The sequence below is a fragment of the Psammomys obesus genome, unplaced genomic scaffold, assembly GCF_907164565.1.
Source record: "Psammomys obesus unplaced genomic scaffold, mPsaObe1.curated_primary_1811, whole genome shotgun sequence".
NCBI lineage: Eukaryota > Metazoa > Chordata > Mammalia > Rodentia > Muridae > Psammomys > Psammomys obesus.
Window position 1 is genome coordinate 5,590,058 of NW_026586589.1, and position 25,153 is coordinate 5,615,210.

General features: G+C 38.6%; 1 protein-coding gene across 3 annotated transcripts in view; it reads right to left on the reverse strand.

The window, feature by feature from the left end:
- The window catches only part of Ralgapb (Ral GTPase activating protein non-catalytic subunit beta), an 84,791-nt gene that overhangs the window by 55,416 nt on the left and 4,222 nt on the right, over nt 1-25,153 (reverse strand). For 2 of the 3 annotated variants that reach the window (XM_055602186.1, XM_055602185.1), the window contains exons 2-9: nt 20,691-20,906; nt 15,158-15,360; nt 11,255-11,418; nt 9,187-9,373; nt 7,454-7,585; nt 3,561-3,739; nt 1,587-1,735; nt 1,255-1,471 (exon numbers count right to left, since the gene is read on the reverse strand). In XM_055602186.1, the coding sequence (XP_055458161.1) occupies nt 1,255-1,471; nt 1,587-1,735; nt 3,561-3,739; nt 7,454-7,585; nt 9,187-9,373; nt 11,255-11,418; nt 15,158-15,360; nt 20,691-20,876 (1,417 nt within the window). In that variant the 5' untranslated portion in view covers nt 20,877-20,906. Of the gene's footprint in view, nt 1-1,254; nt 1,472-1,586; nt 1,736-3,560; nt 3,740-7,453; nt 7,586-9,186; nt 9,374-11,254; nt 11,451-15,157; nt 15,361-20,690; nt 20,907-25,153 lie in introns of those variants that run through there. The other variant, XM_055602187.1, reaches the window with a different exon arrangement.

Consider the following 25,153-nt stretch of genomic DNA (forward strand, 5'->3'; position numbering starts at 1 on the left):
ATAAGTAAATAAATAAATATGTGGCTCGACATGGACAATAACATAAATTAATAAACATGGTTCAGAAAACTCAAATATATGGTATATAACATAATGAAAATATCGCCATGAATGGTTTTTAAAACTTTTCACTTAGTCAAGATCTTTAATAAGTAAATGGTAAAATATGAAGTACCTGAATTTGAACAAACTAAAGCAAGCAAAAAAATTTCCAACCCACTCATGCAGCCTCATATTCCATAACATCTTTATACTTAAAACTTTTCTAGGTTATTTAAAAGTTTCATAAGAACATCCAAAATAGTTACATTTATAAACTATTCACAGGCATAAACCTAGCTGTGAATGAACTTCTAAGAAAAAACAGAGTCCCTCATGAACACCTATTAATTTATCCCTGGATTCAACACTCTCCCTGGAGAATAATACTATCAGAAAGTAATACCATCAGACATCTTTTACCTTAATCTGTCTCCAATGACTGTATAAAAGTATTTTATGTAGAAAACAAATAATATACTCTTTAATACATAAACAAGGTACCTGGCACATACTAACGGCAGCTCAATAAATGCCAGCTATCATTATTATTCAACTGTGCAAGACAGATGATAACCAATCAAAACACTCCGTACTACCTCACCATCCATCTGCACTAGCTCCAAGCATAATAGTAAGATGACAAATCCAGTATCATGCCATAGTAAAATCTAATAAAGATACTAGGGCTGACTTGTTAGTGCTCTGCAAATCTTACAAAGTTACAGAGCAGATCATATTTTCTCTAGGCTAAAATCTGAGATGTTACGGTCTACCATGAAGCAAACAGAAAATTCCTGATATTTACATGCGCTGATGATTAAATGGCTATGAAAAAATCTAAGAAAACATTTCAGTGAGTAAATTTTCACTCAAAATCTTTAATTGTTCATATATCTATTATTATCCTGGCTGACATAAAGAGAATTTCCAGGTCACCTACAAAAAGGAATTTGACTCAACAAAAAGTGCCTAACCTGAAGTGTCCCTAATGAAACCAGACAAAGGGCCAAACTTCACAAAATATACATAAAAAGGACAGATTAGAACACATCACAAGTTTCTAGTGGTTCAGCTGGAAGGGGTTAAGCACAACATATTGCTTGGTTAGAAACATGGTGCTTTTCAAGATCAGTATTAATCTTGCAGGTAGGAAAGACTAAAGAGAAAGAAACAGAAAGGGGATAGTGACTACATGTTTCTGGGCATATTTACCAGTCATGCTGCCATCTCTGTTTATTCCATTATGGAGTTTACACTGAACAAATGCAGCATCGAATAACCAGGATCCAAAGAGATTCAAGATGCTGTTAACCTTTGGTCTCCGAGGAGCAGGCAGTGGCCTGGGTTCTGAACTAGTCTGATTTGGACTTGATAGAGGAGAAGTGGAGGATGCCTGGTGCTGGACTTTCGAGGTGTGAGCAGTAGTAACCTACCAGAAGAACATAAGTAAGTGTCCACAGTAATGAAAAGTTGGAGAAAGTTGCAGGACTTGTAATAGTTAGCCTCCATAAAGCAAAACAATGATGTTGAACGTTTGTTCTTACTGTACTTGTCTTCATGGTAGCCTTGTTCACAGTAACAGCCCGGTGCCTCCGGTTATGTGGCGGTGTGGTGTTCACAGCAGCGCTCTGAGGCATACTTAATCTATTCACAGGTGTTGGGGGAGCACTGTCTGATCGGGGTCGAGAAATGCCTTTTAAAAAAAAAGGGAGGTTAGTTTTGTTTTCAAGAAAAATGAAACTGTCCCCAGAATTCACTTACCCTTTCTTCCTGAGTAACAGAACCGTATTTCAATTGGACAGGGAAGCTAGAAGAAAGACTATGTTTTCAAACTTCCCTTTTAAGAGTGTGGCCATGTTTTAAGCTTAGAAAATTAGGCTACTATTGGATACATCTCCCAGAAAAATCTTACAAAAGACAACCAGGCTTCCCTGTCCTTCCTGACTCTTGAAAAGAGAGCTACTGGGACCCTCTCACACATCAAGCAATACACAACAAAACAGACAGCCACCAGACAGAAGGGTCCCGATTCCTTACAGTGATGAAACCACTACAGCAACTACACTGCCTGACCTGCCTCACATAATAACTTGTATGAAAACAAATTATTAAGTGTCAACCATGGAGAGTTTAGGCAGTTTTCATTAAATAAGCATACATTGTTTTTTGCAAAGGTGCCTTGTGATGAATGACATTCACAAACTTTGGAGGTGTCAAAGTACTGTTATTTGCTGCTTTGTAATCATTCACCATGACTAACATTCCAACTGTTCCTGTCATCCAAGAAAGTTCACAGATGTTTGAGAACCCCTTAACTACTTTATTCACTGCTTTGTTAATCAGTCACTATGATTAGTATTATTTCAACTGTTCCTTTGACACAAGAAAGTTTAGAGATGTATGAGAACATCTTAAACAAAACATTCTGATTAGATTGGCAGCAATCTAATTAGAACAAATCTATTAATTGTGCTTTTTCTATTTTGTAAAAATTTTAATAAACTTTATTATTTAAAATCTGTCAAATAGGGCTGAAAAGATGGCTGAGTAGTTAAGAGCACTGTCTGCTCTTCCAAAGGATCTGAGTTCAATTCCCAGCACCCACATGGCAGCTCGTAACTGTCTATGACCCCAATTCCAAGGGATCTGACACCTTCACACTAATGCATATAAAATAAAAATTTTAAATAAAATCTGTCAAATAAAAACAACATACACAAGGTATAGCACATGTCTTTAATCCCAGCCCTTGGGAGACAAGAGGTAGGCACATCTCTGTGAGTTTGAGGCCGGCCTGGTCTACAGAACAAGTTCCAGGACAGCCAAGGCTAAAAGAGAAACCCTGTCTCAAAAAAACAAAACCAAAAACAAAAACCACCAGAATTAAACAGAAACCAAACTCTACACATTTCAATGACCATCTAGTCAGTCTGTACAATCCAGTGTGGAGCCTCTTACTGTATTTTTCATTTTCATTATCAAATGTATTTTTATGCACTTATTTACCATCAAAAACAAAAAAAAATCCACGACAGAGAAAAAACTTACAACTGTGTAATACACTTAACACATATACATAACAATTATTTTAGAAAATGACAGGTATTAAACATGACTCTTAACAATTAAAATATTTTGACCTTTTTTGTATATTACCTATGAAAAACTAAAACACTGGTTCACAATAGGTATAGTTTACCAATGATATCCATGAAAAAAGTCACTAAAGCATTTTAAACTATTTTCATGGTAACTTATAGAATGAGTTCTACAATTTGCAATATGTTTTGCAAACTATTTGTATAATTTCTCCATCTATCTATCAATTTATGTCTTTTTCTTGATATTTTTGTTTGATTTACAGAAAGGCATTCTAGCTATCACAATTTGCTGAAAATAATTAAAAATTATTTTCCATCAAGTTTGTTCCTCTTTCTCTGGGCTTCTCTATGAGGTTCCATCTATAGAATATCTACATACAGCTCTTCAAAAATCTAAGAAACATACACAAAATTCACCTAAGAATGCATCCACCAAGCAGCTGATTCCACGCATGGCACGAAAGAATATCTGAGGCAGCTGTTTAAGGCAAGGGTACTGGCTCAGCTCCTGTGGCATCCCACTCACACTCAGGAACTGCTCCTGAAACTTGGGGGTTGAGCTTATAATGGCTGGATTACTCAGATCCACAGGATTACTGTTGAAAAGAAGAAAGAGTTCATTACATTCTTAAAAATGTCTATAGGAATAGAAGTACATACCATCTAATGTAAGAATTAGAACTACTGCTCAATCATAGTGGTGAAACCTTTAATCCCATCATTCAGTGGGCAGAGGCAAGCAGATCTCTGTGAGTTTCAGGCTAGTCTGTTCAATGTGAGTTAATTCCAGGATAGCCAAGACTATCTAGAAAGACTCTGTCTCAAAAATAAAAATAACAACAAAAAAAAAGAATAGGATTATTTGTGCCTGTTTCTTTAATGTGAAAAGAAGTCTGACTTTATTTGATGAGGTAGGGACTCAAACATGAATGTTTCTCTATAGGCTTGCAGGTTTGCTTGTTCATTGGCTTTTTTAATAATGCTTTTACTAATTCTTTGAGAATTTAATACGTTTTTGTTTATCTGTTTGTTGAGACAAGGTCTCATTTTGTAGCCCTAACTAGCCTGAAACTGTATATGAAGGCCATGCTGTCCTTGAACTCACAGAGATCCAGTTCTGTCTGCCTCCTAGCCTATGCCTCCCAGCCTCTTCCTGCCAAGTGCTGAGTTTAATTAAAGGTGGGAGCCATCATGGCCAGCTTGTTCTTTTAAAAAACAAAAAATAAACAACAACAACAAAACAAGAACCTGCTTTCTTCATAGAATAAGACTAGAAAGTTTTAATTTTTTAAGAATTTTTTCCACTGGGTGTGATGGCTCATGCATTTAATCTCAATACTTAGGAGGCAGAGGAAGGTAGATCTGTGAGTTCAAGGCCAGCCTGGTCTACAAAGCTGTTCCTTTCTAAAGAAAAAAAAAAAAATTAATGTTTAAACTAACTAATAGAAAACAAGCCAACGAAAATTTCATGAAGAAATTTTTAATATAAACATCTGTCCATATGTATGGACATACCAACAAGTGCAAGGACAACATCTGCTAATAGCATTAGTAAAAACCAATTGGAACCTTGCTGTTTCCAGAAAAAAAGACAAGATTCTGCTTATACTCTACGTCACATTCAGCCCTCTCCCCAACAAATCTGCCAACGGAGAGTGTGGCCCTGTCTGAGTACTCATCACAGTCCTACTTCCGATCCACCCACAGCTCACTTAAACAAAACATAAACCTATTCAAAAGGAATCTATCCAAATGCCTTTGAGAAGTCTGCAATATTAACCCAATTAACAAAAATAATTTGACCTAATGTATCTCTTTTGAGTGTGAGCAGAGGAAAAGGCCCAGTACCTAAAAGAGCCAGAGCTGGGGCCACAGTGTTCACAGCTGTTCACGTCACTAAATCATACACTCCTGAAAGGCAGGAGGAACCAGCAAAAGGGAAACAGTCTACCAGAGAGAATAGGTATAAACACAAGAAGAAAGAAAGCTGAGAAAGAGAAGGCTGAGTGTTCGTGACTCAAAAATAACATTCAAAGCTTGATCTTTTCCCAACTGCTTCTTCGAGTTTAATGAGGGCTCTCCACGGATTCACAGTAACCTCTCCTCCACTGGTGGCAATAGTGTGTGGGTATGTGGTTGTGTGTGTGTGTGTGTGTGTGTGTGTGTGTGCGCGCGTGCATTGCTAACCCAGGTTTTTACTACTTATAACAAAACAAACCCTGACTAGAACGCCAGTATTATCCCAAGAACAAAGATAAAGCCTAAGAGATCAATTAGGAATGAAGAAATTAGAAAATATTACACAACAATTATTCTAAAATGTTTTTGAAAACAGGGTCTTACAATGAAGTTACAGACTAGCATGAAACTATTTGTGATCTTTCTGCCTCATATAAGGATATAGTAACATAACAAAAGCTAGCTTCCCACTATCTTAGCGTAAGAAATAGGCAAATTTTGTGGATAAAACACTTCTGGTTCCTTCAGAGTAACTGAGCACAGTGGCTCAATCCCTGTATTCAAGAAGCTCAGTAGGTTCAAGGCCAGTTTGAGCTACACAGCAAGTCCCTGCCTCAAATAATAAAAAAAATAAAGGAGGGGACTATGTTTAAGTGGTAGACTACATGCTTAGAATGTACAAACCCAAGTTCAATTCCTGGTACCGAGTAAACAAGCAATGTTTAAAAGGAGACTGAAGAGATAGCTCACTAGTTAAGCGTACATACTGCTCTTCTAGAGTACCCAAGTTCAGTTCCCAACATCCACATTGTGACTCACCACCTCCTGTAACTCCAGCTGCATGGATATGATGCTCTCTTTTGCCACTTAAGGGTACCCAAATACACAATATACACTCACAAAGAGAGATACATACACATAAATAAAAATCATCTTTCTCGGGACTGGAGAGATGGCTCAGTGGTTAGGAGCACTGCCTGCTCTTTCAGAGGTCCTGAGTTCAATTCCCAGGCACCTACATGGTGGTTCCCAACCATCTGTAATGTGATCTGATGCCCTCTTTTGGCATGCAGGTATACATGCAGATGGAGCACTCATATACATAAATAAAAATATTTTTTTAAATTTAAAAGTGGATTCTAGTTATACCACAGTTCTTATATTTGGCAGAGATTAGTTTTTTCTACTTTCCTTTTTTTAAAATTTATTTATTATTTATACAGTATTCTGCCTATATGACTGTTTGCATGCCAGAAGAGGGTACCAGATCTCACTATAGACGGTTGTGAGCCACCATGTGATTACTGGGAATTCAACTCAGGCCCTCTAGAAGAACAGCCAGTGCTCTTAACCTCTGAGCCACCTCTCCAGCCCTCTACTTTCCTTTTCCTCCTCTGTTTTCTTTCTAAAAATTTTTATTTTATTGAGCCAGCGAGGTGGTTAATGGACTGAAACACTTGCCACTGCATGATGCTGGCGTGATAGCTGAAATTCAATCCATAGAATCCATGTAAAGTAGGTTGTCCTTGGGGCTTTACACACATGCCACAGCACATGTATTTGCATCTACACACACACATCATAATAGAAACAACAAATAAATGCCATTTTAAAAAATGAAACAGGTCCAGGTGTGATGGTGCTTGCCCTTAATCCCAGCACTCAGGAAGCAGAGGCAAGTGGATCTCTGTGAGTTCGAGGCCAACATGGTCTATAAGGGGAGTTCAGGACAGCCAAAGCTACCCAGAGAAACCCTGTCTCAAAAAAACAAACAAACAAAAAGAAAGAAAAGAACGGCAGGAGGGAAAACCCTTGATTTTTCAACAGGGTTTCTCTGGGTAGCCCTGGCTGTCCTGGAACTCAACTCTGTATGTAGACCAGGCTGGCCTTAAAACTCAGAGACCCTCCTGCTTTTGCCTCTGCCTCTGCCTCCTTCGTGCTGGGATTAAAGATGTGAGCTACCATCACCAGCTTCTTCTGTGAAATTTAAGGTCTGTTTTTCAATGAAATTTTAAATGAGGCTGGCAGAAGAAGGCACTAAGAGTAAGAATGATGATCCAGTAGGGACAGAGAGAAGCATGACAATGAAGTCCTGACAAAGACGTCATCATCTAAGATGCAGCAACAGACAGGAAAATAAGTTCCTAGAGAGGGTAGTCGAGAACAGCTGAAGGCCACCCAAGCCCACTGGAATAGAGAAAGGAGGTGCATGATGCAGCGTGCATGCTGCTCAATTCAGCTCCATCCAGTGGACTATGCTTAGCATTCACATGCTGCATTCCAGCAGAAGCACAGTGTAATTGCCCTAAGACACTTACTGGGTAAAGAACACAAAAGTAAAATGACAATACCTTAGCATATGTAAGAATCGAAACCATGTTTGTGCAACACATTCATTGTCCATTTCTGGAGGGATCAGATTGGCATCTTCATCAGGAACTTTAAAGGGAGGAAATGAAGGACCGTATGTAAAGCGGAGCAATCTGGAAAATAAAACCACATACCACTAAGTCCATTTCTTTCTTTTTGACTTGTTTTTCTTTTGATGGTACTAAGGATTGAACCTAGGCCTTGCACATTCTAGGCAAGTGCTGTACCACTGAACTATATCCTAGCCCATTAAAACTTTTGTTTTGAAACAAGATCTCACTAATGGCAGGGGCTGGCCATAAACATCTGATCCTCCTGTCTCTGCCTGATTAACAAAGATTATAGTCCTGTACCCTGTACCAAGTCCAGCTACCAAGTTCATTATTGACAAAATTAAACATATATTTAAGCATTATATAAGAAAACAGATTAAACATACCTTAGCTAAGTCAAAAAGGTATAAGAAAACTGATTTGTAAAAACAATAAACTTCAAGGGATTTTCAATTCTTTTAAAAATGATTTAAACTTTTATCTGAAATATTCAAACTATTTAATTTAACTTAGTATTTAACTTGCAAGTAATAAATTATATATTTTTGTTATTGTACCTATAAAATTACATATTTAATTATTTGACTGGATGGTTTTGGTTTTTGTGTTTGTTTTGAGGCAGAGGTTATTTAGCTCTGGCTGACATGGAATGCACTATACAGATTGGCATAGATCTTACTACATACACCAGGCTGGCCTCAAACTCAGAGATCTGTGTACTTCTTCCTCCTGAGTGCTGGGATTAAAGGTATATGCTACCATACTCAGCTTCTTATTACTTTTAAAAACCTGATACCACTATAAATCCTTCAATACAACTAAGATATAATTTATTCATAACAACTTTACAAGAAGTTCAGAATTTAGTATTTATATGTATAGAATATAGTACATTTTTATGATGTACCATAAAAGTTAACTGAAATCAACAATTTATTTACATAATAGTAATATTCTAGATGTTTTAGGACTTTTCAAAGCCATTTGAAAAGTCAATTACTCTGTGTCTAGGGATTTCATTTTAATAAAACAATCAGTACATATAAATCTGTAGGAAGTATTCCTTCAACAAAATTTCTAATGTAAAAAGTCAGAACAGCATATTTATTGAAATAGAATTTATTAAATTATATAAGACTAAAATGCAACCTCAAGAATCATTTACAAATAAATACAGGTAATTAAAAATGACTTGAATCAGACAACAAATGAAAAACACTGGTAAACAATATTATCTCAAACTGTTTTTTTTTTTAACAACTAAACTAAATGTGGGAAAGTACATTTAAAAATATTTCCATATATTTAAAAACATTTTTAAATGACAGGATGTTCGCTCTATTTTCCAATATTTCTATCGGCATGTATGGCTTTTGTAATCAAAACTAATTAAAAGAAGACACAGTATCCACCCTCATGACATGCCACACATGTAAAGACAACTCTGCGGAATCTGTTCTCTCCTTTTACCTTTACATATGAGTTCTGGGGGTTAAGCTCAGGTTGTCAGGTTTGCACGGCAAGTACCTCTATCATGAGCCATCCCCCTGACCTCTTTATTTCTTTTAAACATGCTTTTCAAACTACATTCCACGAAGCCCATCCAGACAGAAGCAGAGAACAGCTGCCCCAAGGTCTGGTGGTTGAGGACAATGGCCTACCTGGAAGTGAGTGCACAGATGACCTTGCTCCACTGCTCCACCACTGCAGGGTGGTGCCTCCAGTTAGCCACCATCTCCTTGGCAGTCTTCCAGTAAGGAGGAGTTGGGAAGCACCGGGTGCAAGCTAGTAACCAAACTTCAAAGAGAACACCAATCAACTTCTCTGCTAGATTCTCAGCAATGCCACCTAGCCAATGAAAAGAAACATATCTTTGGCATACTTATTTTTAAAACAGAATCTTTCATTCATTATATTGGAAAACTGGTCAAAAACTGAATAGCTGTAATGTCAATAACAATTTTTCAAATAACTAAATTGAGAAGTTTAGGAGCAAGCTCCTATGAAGAAATCATAGAGAACATCAATGAATTACTTTTTGAGAATTTTCAAATTGTTCTGCTAGTTTTTAATACAGATCTTAAGGTTCCAGCTTGGGGCAAACAGGAAAGAGAGAAAAAGATGAATGCCAACAATGACTGACCACTACAAGTCACCTTCTGCGGCAAGCAGTTCACTCATGACCTCACAGAATCTTCTCATTTATTTCTGCAGGACAGATACCTGTAAATACCTATTAGCTTTTTGTTTAAAGACATGTTCCTCTCATACAACTCAAGTTAACCTGGAACTTAACTGTACAGTAAAGGGTAACCCTGAACTTCTAATCTTTCTGCTTCCACCTGAGATTATAGGTGTGAGCCACCATGCCAGTATGTCCCTACTCCATTCAGCCAATAAAAAAAGAATAGAAGAAAAACACCAAGGTCTTCCTAACTCCAAGGTCGGCAACAAACGCTCCACGCACATAAAGCTTCCCTTCAGTGGAGAAAGGCACAGGGAAAGCTAAGCACTGGCACTGGGCACGTCAAAGTCCTGAAACCAGAAGGGCCAGTGTACTTCATTCTGCACAACCCAAGATAGTAAAGTTAGGAGTGGAAGGAAAAGTAATTGGAATGTGCACATCAAACAAGCAAAATCAAAGTTCCAATAATCAAGAGGCCAAGAAGGGGGTAAGTTGCCTGTTTCACACTGTTGAGATCAGTCACTGGCATGGGGAACCAATAGCAGATAGCCAATGCATTAGTGCTGTGACTGGCAAGCTACTGTATACAAGACTGTATTCCTATCAAGGGTCCTTTCCCACACTGCAATTCCAAGATTCCTTCCAGACATTTCCTTGGTCATTACATCTGACAACACACACAAACTTATGTTAGTAGAGAGAGTGCACAGAGAATAAGAACAACAGATCCTGGAACTCAAATACCAACTTACAGTTTATGTATACTCTGTTTTACTCTACAAAGCAGGGCTTCTGAAATACATTGTAAAACTATATAGAGGCTTTATCACTAGCTAATGAATGTCATACTTCTAAATCAAACACCTTAAGACTTTGGAGGTTTTATTTGCCAAATAAGAGATTTTCTAAGCTGGGGGTGGAACTCAGTCTCAGTGGTTAAGTGTTTGCCCACCATGGGCAAGGTCCTGGGCCATTTCCATAGTACCTCAAGGCGGGTGGACAAGATATCTCACTATCATTACTATCAAGCTTTTAGACTCTACTTTGATAACAACTTTGTCATCCAGTTAATTATCCACAGACCCTAATCTAGTATTTGCTGTTTCCAAGATAAGCTACTGCACAAAACAAACAATTGTTCCTATCCTTCTCCAACATGATTAATTACAAATCCTTCTCTACATTAGCAAAATAATCACTGAAGGCAAAATAACTTAGACACATACACACAAAAACAAACACACATTCTTTTTTTTAAGGTATGATCTCACTATGTCATGCTAGTTAGTCTGGAACTTACTATGTAGACCAGGCTGGTCTTGAACTTAGAGAGCCACCTGCCTCTGCCTCCTGAGCTCTAGGATTAAAGGCATGTGCCCCACCTCCAGCCCATACTGTATCTTTCCAGCCTAAAAATTGTTAACTTTGGTTTGTCAACAATCTGAACAAAATTTGAAATTTTCACTGAGTCTATCATTCAGTAAGTTTAAATGTGAACTATATTTGGAGCTCAGAAATATATAGGGAAAAATTCATTAACAAACCTTGAACAGTTGGTGGGGCCAGAAGTATGTCATTAATTTGCAGAAGAAACAACAGTAAGACTTCCCAGGTTTCTCGAGCCATGATGGATGACTCACGGGCCAGTTTCTGAATGGCTCTCAGAACCTGTAAGCATAGTCGGATCTGACTGGAGCCCTGTTCCTGTCTGAAGAAGACAGACAGATATCACTGACAGGCCTGGAAGAGAGACAGCAACAGCCAAAGAACAGAAAACTTACTGACGCAGAACAGTGGTCCAATGACATTGCCTAAGCACCAGTGGGCAGGGCTAAGTCCAACCCTCCTTGGTTTACAGCTAGTTTCCCCCACTATTCAGTGCACCATCCTGAGATTTCTATCTACCTCTCCTACAAAAAGTTAACTTCTGGGAGAAAACAGAAAAACCAGAATGTAAACTTTACCTCTGGATTTTCTTTCTGAAATGTATCTGGCACATAATTGCAGATATTCAACTAGCTCCTGAAAGATGAGTGCATACCTAGTTGCCTCTGCTCTTCACACTGGAGCAGAAAAGCCCTTATATCCTTTTTCAGTTTTCTGAAATACACATTCATGAGACTTCTTCAAGTGTTTACAGTATTCACAGTCACCCCAAAGGTAGTATCTGTTAGGAGGCCCAATGGAGTGTCCAAAATTGATATAGCATGTCAGTATCTCCTTAGAGAAGAGCACCTGCTATTATCGTTCTAATAAAAACACAGGCATTCCAAAGGGCTCCAAGAGCTCCTCAAACAACAGTTGCAAAATTCTCTTTAGACATTTTTGCTCCTTAAGAGAAGAAAACTATTCCATAAAATGGAGTAGAGGGGAAAGCTAGAGATCCAGGGCATAGCCCTTGCCTCACTTTTCAAGATATCCCAACTGAAAATCTCAAGAACAGCTTTAACAACAGGTGAGCTGCCCTCCCGCTTTCTCATGACAAACTCAACACATTACTGATATAAAGTCAACTTTCTATAAATTATGACTTGACACAAAGAGCTGGAGAGTCTTGAAGAAACGTCAGCAAATCATCTAAGTCCTAGAACTCCCACTCCTTAGACCTAGGCTATGACACACATATCTGGACCCTACCTTAAAGTTGCAGACAAATCATACAACTAAGTCATTAAATGTTCCCTAAAGAAATTAAAACTGGGCCAGGGGTATGGAATGGCTTAACAGGTAAGATCATTCCCTATACAAACATAAAAGGACCTAAGTTTAAATCCTTAGCATTCACATAAAAAGCCGGGCATAGCTGTGTACCTGTAACCCCAGTGTTGCAGGATGGAGACAGGTAGATCCTGGAAGTTTGATAGCCAGGCAGCTTAGCCGAAATGGCAAGCTTCTGGTTCAGCAAAAGGCCCTGTCTCAAGGGAGTGAGGTAAAGAGCAATAGAGGAAGATACCCAAATCCCTCCTCTGACTTCTGTCTATGGGTGCACCCACACTTGTGCATGCATCACACAGACACACACATGGGGACAGAAGTGTCCATCCCACATTCATCTAGAGGTGAAGTTCATTAGATAGCACACAGCTCAAGCATGTGTTTGTTCTGCCTTACTTGGAGAAGAATAAAGAATGACTTAATAGCCTTCAAACCTTATTCACCCATAAAATATGAAGCCCAGAATAAGAAATAAAAGCAGTAATAGGGTGCTGGAGCTGTCCTTCTTTTGAGGTGGCTACTATTGTACACGCTCCCCACAGTAGCCATTCTTTCTAGGTGTAGAGCCTGCCTAGTAGCAGGAAAGGAAATAAGTCCTCCTCTGGTTCCTTAACCTCACTCAAAAGGCCTAAATTTAGTCAGGTACAGGATTCTAGTTTCTAATAGTAGAAGAAACAGGGTAGTCTTCACATAAAAAATGAGGTCTGAATAAAGGAGATTTTCTTCAATCTCAAAAGTGACTTGTGGTTTTCATAAAAACTTTAGAATATGGACTAGTGAATTGACCAGAACTTGACTAACACCTGCTGTTTTAACACATTTATTTATTTGTTTGTTTGCTTATTTTTATGTTGGCACTCTGCCTGCAGGTATGTCTGTGTACCAGGTATGTGCATTGCCCACAGAGGCCAAAAGAATACACCAGATACCCTGGACTAGAGCTATAGATGGCTGTGAGCTACCCTGTAGAGTGCTCTTCCTGTGGAACAGCAGCCAGTGCTCCTAACCGCTGAGCCATCTCTAGCCCATAGACTAAGTTAAGAAGCAAGAACTTTACTTACAAAGGCAGCTGGCGAAATGGCTCAGCAGTTAAGAGCACTGGCTGCTCTTCCAGATGACCCAGGTTTAATTTTCAGCAGCCACATGGCAGTTCACAACTGTTTGTAACTCCAGTTGTAAAAATTATTAACTTAGTAATCTATAACTGCTTTCCTGTTCTACACAGATCTGAGGAATTGCAACACCATGTAGCCAGCAATATAGCTAGCTTTAAAAAAAAAAAAAATGTGGACCACTGGTTTAGGAGACACATATACATGGATGAGGAAAAAAAAAGATACTGCATTTCTTATAATGTAATATATCTCAGCAATTAAAACTCTAATCAATTTTAACAGATAAAACAGTCTTCACTCAATTATGAAAAAATATCAAACTAATGGGTAAAAGAGAAAGTCATATTAACTTAATCTCTAGCAAAAGGTAAAGGTAAACTGACTCTACTTTGAGTCAGTTTATATAAAAACAACTAATTAAGTAAGTGCTAATGACATTTGGATGAACTATCTAAATTTTTTAAACTTAAACTTCTAATACTGGAATGTTAGATCATAAGCCCCAATATACAGCATTGAAAACATTCACCTAATATTCATATACTACCAATGGCCAAGAAAACCCTAATATTTGAACCAGTGACTTTTAGAATTTACTGACCTATACACACACACACACATTTCTGAGGAGCACACTAGTTATCAAATAGCAAAACAACTTACACTCATACTTTCTAAGAGAGAAAAGTAAAAACAAAAGCACAATTTATTCAACTGCCATTACTGTTTTCAACAGTACATCAGGCTTAGTGGCAAGTACCTTTACCCACTGAGCCATCTCAACAATATTTTTAGGCTGGAGACAGGGTCTCATGATGTAGCTCTCAGGCTGGCTTTCAACTCCTTCTGTAGACAAGGAGTTGCTGTCTTCAATGCCCAATCTTAACTCCACCTCTAAAGTGCTGGGATTATAGGTATGAACCACCATGCCTGCCCTGTTTACTAATTCTATGTCTTCATATCCACAAGAAAACAGTTGCCCTTGTTTTAAGTGGAGACAAGAATTATGATATTCAAAAGTACGCACAAGTTGGTACACATGAGCATGTGTCCTTGCCAGTGTTTTCCTTCTCTTCCACCATATGGGTTCCAGAGATAAAACTATGATCATTAGGCTTAGTAACTAGCATCTTTACCCACTAAGCCATCTTGCCAACCCCCACCAAATAATGTTTAAAAAGGGAAAGAAATATGTCACTATTACCATATTTTAAATATCCAACATCTCAGAAACAAGGCCAAAAAGTATTTAAAATAAAGACACATCTATTAAAAAAACTGTGGTAAATCCAAGAGTGGCAGAGTACACCTGTAATCTCAGAACCCAAAAGACTAGGACAGGAAGATATGAGTTTGGATCAACATGGGCTACACAGCAAGTTCAAGACCAGTCTGGGCTACACAGTGAGATGCCATCTCAAAAAAAAAAAAAAAAAAACTTCTGGTAAACATTACATAACCCTGTAAGTCTATTTTTTATTCATATTTATAGAATCCATAAGTGAATAAGTAAAGTTCAAAGACTAACAATAAATCAATTTCTATATTTGTTAAAGTAGCACTTATATATACCTTATTATGATCTTGATAATGACCAGATAGTCAGATATAACTTACCTTGGAACAAAAAGATTTTGTAGGTGTTTTAATATACTTTGAACATATAGATTAGGCTCTTTAATAATTGGTAGTGGAATAGAATCTTTCGGCAACACCAAAGCCATAATCCAATCTGTATATACATCAACACAATATTTTACAGTCTCTCCATCCAATGGAAGGGTTAGTCCATAGCAAATTACTTCCATGGTCCATTTCACCTAAGCAAAAAAAATTCACAAAGATTATGGACCTTTATATCTATTTCATTAGATTAATTTAAAATACAACATCTTCTAGTGCCCACATGCTTTAGGTTGATGATATAGTCATCTCAACAAATACATCAAATTTACTTTAGACACATACTTTTTATGAGACATATTCATGTTGTATTTGTCGAGAAAACTTCAGGTAAAATTTAATTATTTTTAAATATTAAGCCTAATCATGCTTTTACCTTCTGATATCATTACCATTCACTGTGAAATGATCCTTTCAATTTTCTATAGATACTAGAAATGTAAGAATAGAAAATGCAGGGGCTGGAGGGATGGCTCAGCGGTTAAGAGCACTTGCTAGTCTTCCAAAGGACCTGAATTCAATTTCCAGCACCAACAGGGTGGCTCACAACCATCTATAACTGTAGTCCCATGGAATCCAATGCCCTCTTCTAGTATATAAATGTACATACAGACAAAATACCCATATACATAAATAAATAAACCTTTTTATGAAAAAATAGAAAACGTAGGATTTTAATCTACTCAATTTGCATGAGTAAATATGAGTAAATCAATTCAAGGGCCTAGAGAGATGGCTCAGATGTTAAGAGCACTGCCTGTTCTTTCAAAGGTCCTGAGTTCAATTTCTAGCAACCACATGGTTGTTCCTAACCATCTATAATGAGATCTGGTGCCTTCTTCTGGTATACAGGCATACATGCAGGCAAAATACTATATAGATAATAAATAAATCTTAAAAAAAACAATTACATTACATTCCATCTTCAGATTGCGCAACAGGAACAAATGACAGAAAGGAAGATTAGTTGGTCAACTTATTATACAACTTATTTTCTCTATAAAAAATAAATAAATAAATAATAAATAAATGAATAAATAAATAAATAAATAGAAGGGGAGGAGGACTTCCTCTATCAATGGACTAGGGGAGGGGCATAGGGGGAGAACAGGGGAGGGGACTGAGGGAGGGGGCCACGGTTGGGATACAAATTGAATAAATTGTAATAAATTATAATAATAATTTTTTTAAACCAACACTAAAATGGACAGGTGAGAACACAGGTGAAGAAGGACTGAATGGGTAAGGTCTGAACCAGGCATCTAGCCACAGAAACACATACTAAGTGCTCCAAGAAATAAGATGCTAAGAGAAAGGGGGGGGGGGAATCTCCTAAATTGAAAAAGAAAATGAAACTACATCCTAGACACCAAAGCCTAGAATGTTTAAGTGAATTCCAGACAAAACTTGGGGACAAATACTAAGCAGATACGAAGAAACACTTAACAAAAGGTATGATGATCTCTAAGAACCAGGTTGCTCGAAAAGACCAAGTCAAGCCAGGTTTTATTACAAGAGCTAACAATTGTACAATCACTGCAGTTTAAAAAGTACCTTCATAAAAGCCACCATCACCATAATCCCACATAAAAGCGTAAACTGCCCTCATTTCATACATCAGAAAAATAAAATTTAGGATGTTTAAGTAATTCAGCCCACTACTGGTTTACAAATACTGAAGTTAAAGATGAACCTTGTTTTTCAATGAGAAACATAACCTGGTTTTCCAGCCCCAAGTTTTAAAGTGTCTCACCAAGTCATTATTAACTGTTTTGGCATTGGGACATCTTAGCTTTAGCTGGAAATTTGGCAAGAAATCCTAATGGACAAGGATGGAGACATAACAGCCCATAGGATGTAGAATGGCCAGATTTATAAGTGGACCAAATACCACAGACAATAACAGGATGAAGGTTCTGAAATTACTTGGGGAAAGGGTGCCACTGGCTTACCAATGGCCACACCAAGTTCATGCTACTGCTGCTGTTTTGTGGTGCTAGGGATTAAACCCAGGGCCCTAAGAACACTAGGGAAGTACTCTACTTCTGAGCTATACCACCAACCTACCTTGCCAAAACTTTTATTTAGGCTAGGCTAGGTTGATGTTGCATGCCTGTAACCCCAGCACTCCCAGAGGCTAAAGCAGGGGAATCTCAAGTTCAAGCAGCCAAAGCTACACAGTAAGTCCAAGACAGCATAAACTAAACAGGGAAGTCCTATAACAACAACACTTTGGATAATAAACAAACAATGGTCAATTATCAGTAAACAACACAAAGAAAAAAAGGACAGTCAGCATGTTGGCTAGAATTCAGGTTTACTAAATTTGAATCTGACGAGATAAATTCATATATTGAATCTGGGGGAAGAAGACAGGTGGAATTAGGACAGGGTCTTGCTAGAAAGCCCTGGCTGTCCTGACACTCAGGATCTTCTTGCATAATCCTGGCAAAGGCTAAAACTGGAGGCACATTGCCACGATACCAAGCTTATATTAAATGTCCTTAGTTCAAAAGCAACTACAAAAGGCTAAATTTTTTGGTTAGTAAAAATAATAAATGCTAAAGAAAACTGTAACCACATGAAGCTGTAAAAATTCAGAGGAAGAAGTGTTGGATGTTAAGTAAGCCACACAAGAGAACAGAGTGTGGATGTGTTCAGGTAAACATGGGTACACACGTGTGCCTGCACATAGAAGCCAGAGTTCTACCTCAGGTGTCACTGCTCAGATGCTGTCTATCTTGCTGAGGCAGATGTGTCACTGACCTGGGGCTTGCAGTTAAGCGAGGCTGGCTGGGCAGTGAGCCCCAAGAACCCTCCTGTCTCTTCATTCCCAGAGCTGGAATGACAAGTGATTACAGTTGCATGCCACTCTGCTGTTTCGTTTAGTTTTGCTTTGTTGGTTTTTTGCATAGGTTCCACTATGTAGCCCTAGCTGGCCTAGAATTTTCTATATAGACCAGGCTGAATTAAAACTGGATTGTACAGGGGCTGGAGAGATGGCTCAGAGGTTAAGAGCACTGGCTGTTCTTCCAAAGGTTCTGAGTTCAATTCCCAGCAACCACATGGTGGCTCATAACCATCTCTAGTGGTTCCAGGTACGCATGCAGACATAAGTAATATAAATAATAAATAAATATATCTTTTTGAAAAAAAATTGGATTGCATAAACAAGCACTTTACCAACTAAGACCTCAAGTTCAAGGCAGTCTGAGCTACACAATGTCATCTCCCCAGGCCCAAAAAGGAATCTTAAAAGAAGCTACAGGTTGCTAATCATTAGAAGACAGAAAAAAGACAAGTTATCTTTGGGATAGTGTCATAGTAGTTTAATTGTTCTAAAGGAAAAGTACCCTTGATGGCTCAGTGGGTAAAACCATATGACACATATATCTGTTAGCCTGAGCTCAATTCTGAAGTCCAAAGAGTAGAAGAAGACCTGACTTCTAAAACTTGCCCTCTGGTCTCCATATGTGCACTATGACACACATGCTCCCCTGCCCCCTACCCCCACCACATAATAAAAATAAATAAAATTTAACAACAAAGTACCTTCCTATTATCTCCTGAGGTAGTAAAAACAATAACCAGGGGCTATACTAGGTCACTTTCTATCTATCAAATGCCATCTCATCAAAGGAGAAGGCAGCAAGAGATCACAACTGCAGCCAGAGAGGCCGTCAGGTCTTATGCACATCCTCAGAGGAAGCTACAGCACTCTGATGAGAAAACTACAAAGACTAAAGGACTTCAACCTTTGGCAAGGGAGGATTAACAAACTACCTCTGTAACTGTAGGCTTCAGTTTTAGCCAAGTCTGAAATTTCATGAATGATCAAAAGTAAGAAGAGCTAGGCATGATGGCTCATATCTATAATACCAACACTTGAGAAGCTGAGACAGGAGAGTAACTCCAAGTTTGAGACCACTCTGGTTACATAGGGAGTTCTAGGTCAATCTGATCTACAGAATGAGACCTTGTCTTAATAAACAGTAGTAGTAGTAGTAGTAATAAAAGTAGGGCACGCCTACAATCCCAGCACTTGGGAGGCAGAGGTAAGTGGATTTCTGTAAGTTTGAGCCCAGCCTGGTCTACAAAGTGAATTCTAGATGAGCCAGGGACACACAGTGAAACCCTGCCACAAAAGGGGGGGGGAGGGGAGTCTGAGAATAGACCTAAAAAGCCTGTATCAACTTTCCTAAGCAGAAGGGACAAAATTCTAACCTTACATACAATCACACCATTCTCAGACTAAGGCTTAATCTCAGCTTAGTGCCCTGTCCCCATAAACAGAAAATCACCTCCAAGACAAGTTATTCTAAGAGCCCTTTGGACAGCAAGTTTAGGAATAGCAATTCCAAACCCAGTTCTAACTACCCAGGCTTACAGCCAAAAGTGCTTCATTGTTCTGCAGCACTCTTAAGCCTGGAAGACAGGCTAGAATAGTCAGAGTGAGACACACAAGAGAGCTCAGGCTCAGCACTTATGTATGGCCTGAAAAATCTGGCCTAAGCGAGGCTTTCAGTCAGTGTTTACCTATAAGCAGGGATGAGACCTATTCTGGCTAGTTTTATGTCAACTTGACACAAGGTATCAGCGAGGAGGGAATCTTGACTGAGAAAATGCCTCTGTAAGTCTGGGTTGTATGTAGGCAAGAGCATTTTCTTAATTAGTGATTGATGGGGTAGGTCCCAACTCAATGTGAGTGGTACCACCCTGGGCTGGTGGCCCTAGGTTCTTTAAGAAAGCAGGCTGGGCAAGCCATGAGGAGCAAGCCAGTAAGCAGCATTCTTCCATGTCTTCTGCATCAGCTCCTGCCTCCAGGATCCTGCACTATTTGAGTTCCTGCCTTGGTTTCCCTCAATAGACTGTGACTCTGTATATGCCAGCCAAATGAACTCTTTCTTCTCCAAGTTGCTTTTGGTCATGGTGTTTCATCACAACAATAGTACCTAACTAGGACAGGGACTTCCAAACTGAAACAGAAATCTGAAGACTTAACCTAGCACGAAGGGTCTGACACTTGACTGTCTTAAACACTTAGCTCACATGAAGGTGGCCAGTGAGAAGCCTTAGCAGTAAAAAGACACAACTCCTCCTTTTTATGTTCCACAGGCCTCAATTCCCAGCACACAACCCAAGTGAGATAGAAACTAAGAACTCCCACTACATAGGGCAGCAATCCATTAAAAAGTCAGCACTGTAACAGTGCAGACTGTTCCTGCAGAGAACCCAAGTTTGATTCTCATCAATCAAGCCAGGTGGATCATAGCTGCTGGAAGCAGCACTGGCCTCCAGAAGCACCTGCACTCGAGTGTACATACTCACACAGAGACCTACATACAGATACAAAATTAAAAATAATAAAACTAATTTTAACTATTACTTTTTAAAAGTCAACACTACGTAAGTTTTTTTAGTAATCAATTCATATTTTCAGGCAACAAATGAAATAAAAAACACTTACTTCTTTGTCAGTTTTTAACAAACTCTCACTACCAGCCACTGAAGAGGTACCTAATGCCTGCCCAAGGGGACGGACCACAGCATTCGCCACCTCTCGCCCAACACTCTCTGGATAGCTGTGTAGCACACTGGTATGGCCTTGATCATTCTGAATCACCAAATGCAGTGACCGCCACTCAGAGTACATCGTGCCGCTAACGTACTATCCAAATGGCACCTGAAAAGATAAAACAGATATCCATATCAAATTATGTTTATTACTAATATTAAAAAAGTAAAAAGATTTATACTAGGCAGCACAATAAAATGGACTGCAACACATTTATTTAAAAAAAAAAAAACATGTTTCACAAAAATAAAAATATAACTAGGGGGTTAGAGAAATGGCTCAGAGATGAGGAATGCCTGCTGCTCTGCCAGAGGTCCAGAATTCAATTCTCAGCACTTTCATCAGGTGCTTCATTTCCTGTAGATCCTGTTCAAGGGAATCTAATGCCCTCTGCTGGCCTCCACAAATACCTGCAATCCCATGTACATACCCCACACAGACACACACACAGTATGCATAATTAAAAATAAAATTTTAAAATGTATTGAAATTTGCTATCTAAAATAGTCTCGTGGTGAGATCAGGTGACAAGACAGAGCCTGAAAGGTAAGTTATATGAGCACCTACACTAGAGTTCCTCTGCTTCCAAGTGGACAAGACCAGCTGGCAATTTAGCAAGACCCTGTCTCAAAAAAAAAAAAAAAAAAATTATTTTAAATAAAAGGAGAGTTTGGAAATATATTAGTGATAAAATACTTGCCTGACATGCTCAAGGTCTTAGATTCAAAACATTAGTACTGGAAAAAAATGGAAACACACACAGACCTCAATTTATATGAAGCATATAAATTGGACAGTAATTATAAGGAAACTGGGTAGATAGGAATGAGAGTAAAAAAGGGCAACCATAAAAGAAAAGAAAGTAATAACAGGGAACAGAGTATAATGGCACACACCTGTAATTTTAACACTTGAAAAACCAAGGTAAAGATGGCAAGTTCAAAGCTACCAAAGACTATACTGTAAAATCCTTCTATTAAAAACAAAAACAAAAAAACAGGACTGGAGAGATGGCTCAGTAGTTAAAAACACTGCTATTCCAGGGGACCTGAGTTCAATCCCCAGCACCCACATCAGGTAGGTCACATTTCCCTGTAACTCAAGTTCCAGGAATCTGACACCCTCTTCTGGCTTCCCTGGGTATCTGCACACCTATGCATATACATACACAACACACACACACATAAACACACACTTTTCTAATGTTTTAAAACAAATTCACATCTGAAACAAGATGCTCAGAGCAGAAGGTAAGGTTATATTGTAGAAGGTAATGGGATTTTTTTTTTCCCCCGAGACAGGGTTTCTCCGTGTAGCCTTGGCTGTCCTGGACTCGCTTTGTAGACCGGGCTGGCCTCACACTCACAGAGATCCGCCTGTCTCTGCCTTGAATGTTGGGACTACAGGCGTGTGCCACAGTGCCTGACGGGCTTTTCTTTTCTTTTTAATGACAGACATGATGGTGTATCCCTTTAGTCTCAGTACTCGGGAGGTGGAGGTAGATCCATCTTTGTGAATTCAGGACAGCCTGGTCTACATAGTTAGTTCCAGGCTTGAAGTGAGACTCCCCCCCTCAAAAAAAAAAAAAAAAAAAAAAAAAAAACACTATATATATATTTTAAAGTAAGCAATACCCAACTTTGAAGGACTTTAAAAGCTAGGATTGGAGATTTATAATTAATTCAGTAAAAACTGGAAGCAAGGCCTGTGAGGTGACTCAGCAAGGCACTTCCTATCAAGCCTGAGGACCCAAGTTCAATCCACAGGATCCACATGGTGAAAGGAGAGAACAAATTCCTACAAGTTGTTCTCTAACCAAATATGCACAATAGCATATGCTCAATTTAAAAATAAAAACAAAAAACCGGGGGCAGGCTGTGTCCTCATGAACTAAAACTTTGCAACAAGAAAAAAAAGTGCAAGTACATACAACTGCAGACAGGGAATGTAGAAAATTACACCAGAAGCCACCTTCCAAGGAACATATACCCTGAAGGCCCAACTTACCTGCTCCTTCTGCAATCACAACACCACTGTGTCCCTGAACAGTGTCCTAGAATTCTACACACCTTATCTGTCAGAACCAGTGAATGTATACAGGTACTGTATTGTCAACTGGGAAGCAGACAGTAAGCTCACTTCCTCAATACCAATATAGTGATATTCCAGGGGCTCAAGTGTGAGTTCAAGACTGCCACACCTCTTTATGCAGGATTAGACATCACAGTGTATAGCTGTGGGAGTGGTGCTGGTAGACTTGAAGGGCCTCAAGTGGTCCAAAAGTCTACAATCTGTTCCTTTCTCCAACTGCCTCCTATCCCATCACTTTATCATAGGAATGATACAACAGGAACTGATCTTCCATAATTTGATGGAAGTGGCCATGACAAATAGGAGATCAGCAAACTCCAACGTCACTAATACGCTGGGTAGGACAGCAGTTCATGGGAGAGTAAACATAACTGAAGGCACATAATGACTCTCCTCCTATTGGCTATCTTCTGTCAATCTCAGCTGCCAGCAGAGCTGTCTCTACCTTCAGTGCTCCAGAAGTAAACACTATGGGAGGAAGATAGAATGTACCCTCTTGATCCCTGGTTTCCTTCCAACCTCTGCATGGACCCTTTTCTTAGAGGTTGTCATCATATGACGTTGTGCTGTTTGCCATCTTAAAGCTTTGTAAGCATCCCACATGTAAGCTCAGTCTAAATGACAATAACCAAAACCCACAAACACCACAACCCAATATTCATCACATCAACTGACTCAAACAATAGTCATCACGTGTATTCTATACAGCAAACACAGTGAGTACCACAGTAATAATCACACTATTCCCAAGGAGCTTCAAGTCAAATTACAAAGAACAATTGTTTGCAAACTTTCTGAAGTAAATCTAGATATCAGTTAAGTCACTAAGTAAATATTATTAAACAGCTCTATGTATCAGGTTGTCCTAGGATTTAGGTATGTAGCTATAAACTGAACAGAATGGCTGCCCAAGACAAAGTTTTATAATGATTAAGACAGAAATCAAAGAAACATCATATAATAGAATTTAATATGATCAATGATGTGATCAGCTACAAGGCAGCAAATTAAAACTACCAGAGATCTTGATAATAATGTGTCTTTATGTAAATATAACTGACCAATTTCCAAAAACTTTTATTATGTTGTTCCATTTTACTCCAACAACTACCCTAGATGTTTACATTAGAAAGACTCACTAGGCATTCATTAGGAAAGGAAACAAATAAGACTATGACTTGCTCAGGATCACATCATGTAACTGCAATGCTGGGACAAGAAACTCGACCTCTTGCCTCAAGGTCCAATACTTCTGACTCTGTGCCTCACCATATGACCTTGGACAAGTCACTCTACATTTATTTTTCACAGTCTCCCTGTCTCTCAAACAGGGAGAACACCTTCAGTACCTAGCTAAAGTGACTTGGGAGAAGGATCAAATACAGCAGCCTAAGTCAACATACCTGAGAACATACAAAGAAAGACACACAGTTAAGCTATAAAAAACAGGGTACAGAGTAGCAGTGTGCTCCATAAATAAATAAGGTGTTACTGGATCTTATGGCACAAGTGCACACAAATTCATCCACATAATTTGATGACAGAAGGACGTTTCTTAATTCTGTTGTGGTCTTAATGACATCACAAAGCAAATATCCACCAAGCTGGCACTTAAAAAAAAAAGAAGAAGAATGGACTCAGCTATGTGCCAGTTTGTAACTGCTAAGGATCCTATCAAGCACCTGAATTACAGAAGAAAGACATGTTCTAACTGCAGTTCTTCCCAGAGGTGAAAACAGATGGTTTCTTCTAGTCTATGAAAGAAAATGTGAATACACTCCAGCCCCAGCCAGCACTATCGCAACCATCCTCTGTCCTGGGACTGAGTATCATATCTACTGGTGTGGGTAACTATAACCTTAGAACTCGATTCCTTTATTTCATTTAAAGTGTTTAGTAGGCACACAGAACTAGTAAACAGTATATTGGACTGATCAGCTATGATAGAAAATTTTATTTTCATAGAAAATAAACTATGTAGACACTAATTCTTAAGATACTACTTTTGCCAAGGGTGATGGTGCACACCTTTAATCCCAACACTCAAAAGGCAGAGGCAGGAAGATCTCTGTGAGTTCAAGGCCGCATGGTCTACAGAGTGGGTTCCAGGACAGCCAAAGCTACACAGAGAAACCCTGTCTCAAAAATCAAAAACAAACAACAACAACAACAACAAAAAACTACTTTCATTTTAATTGCAATTCTAACTACAGAATTTCTTAAGGACATAAGGTGTATCTTATATTCAATATCTCTAATTTATA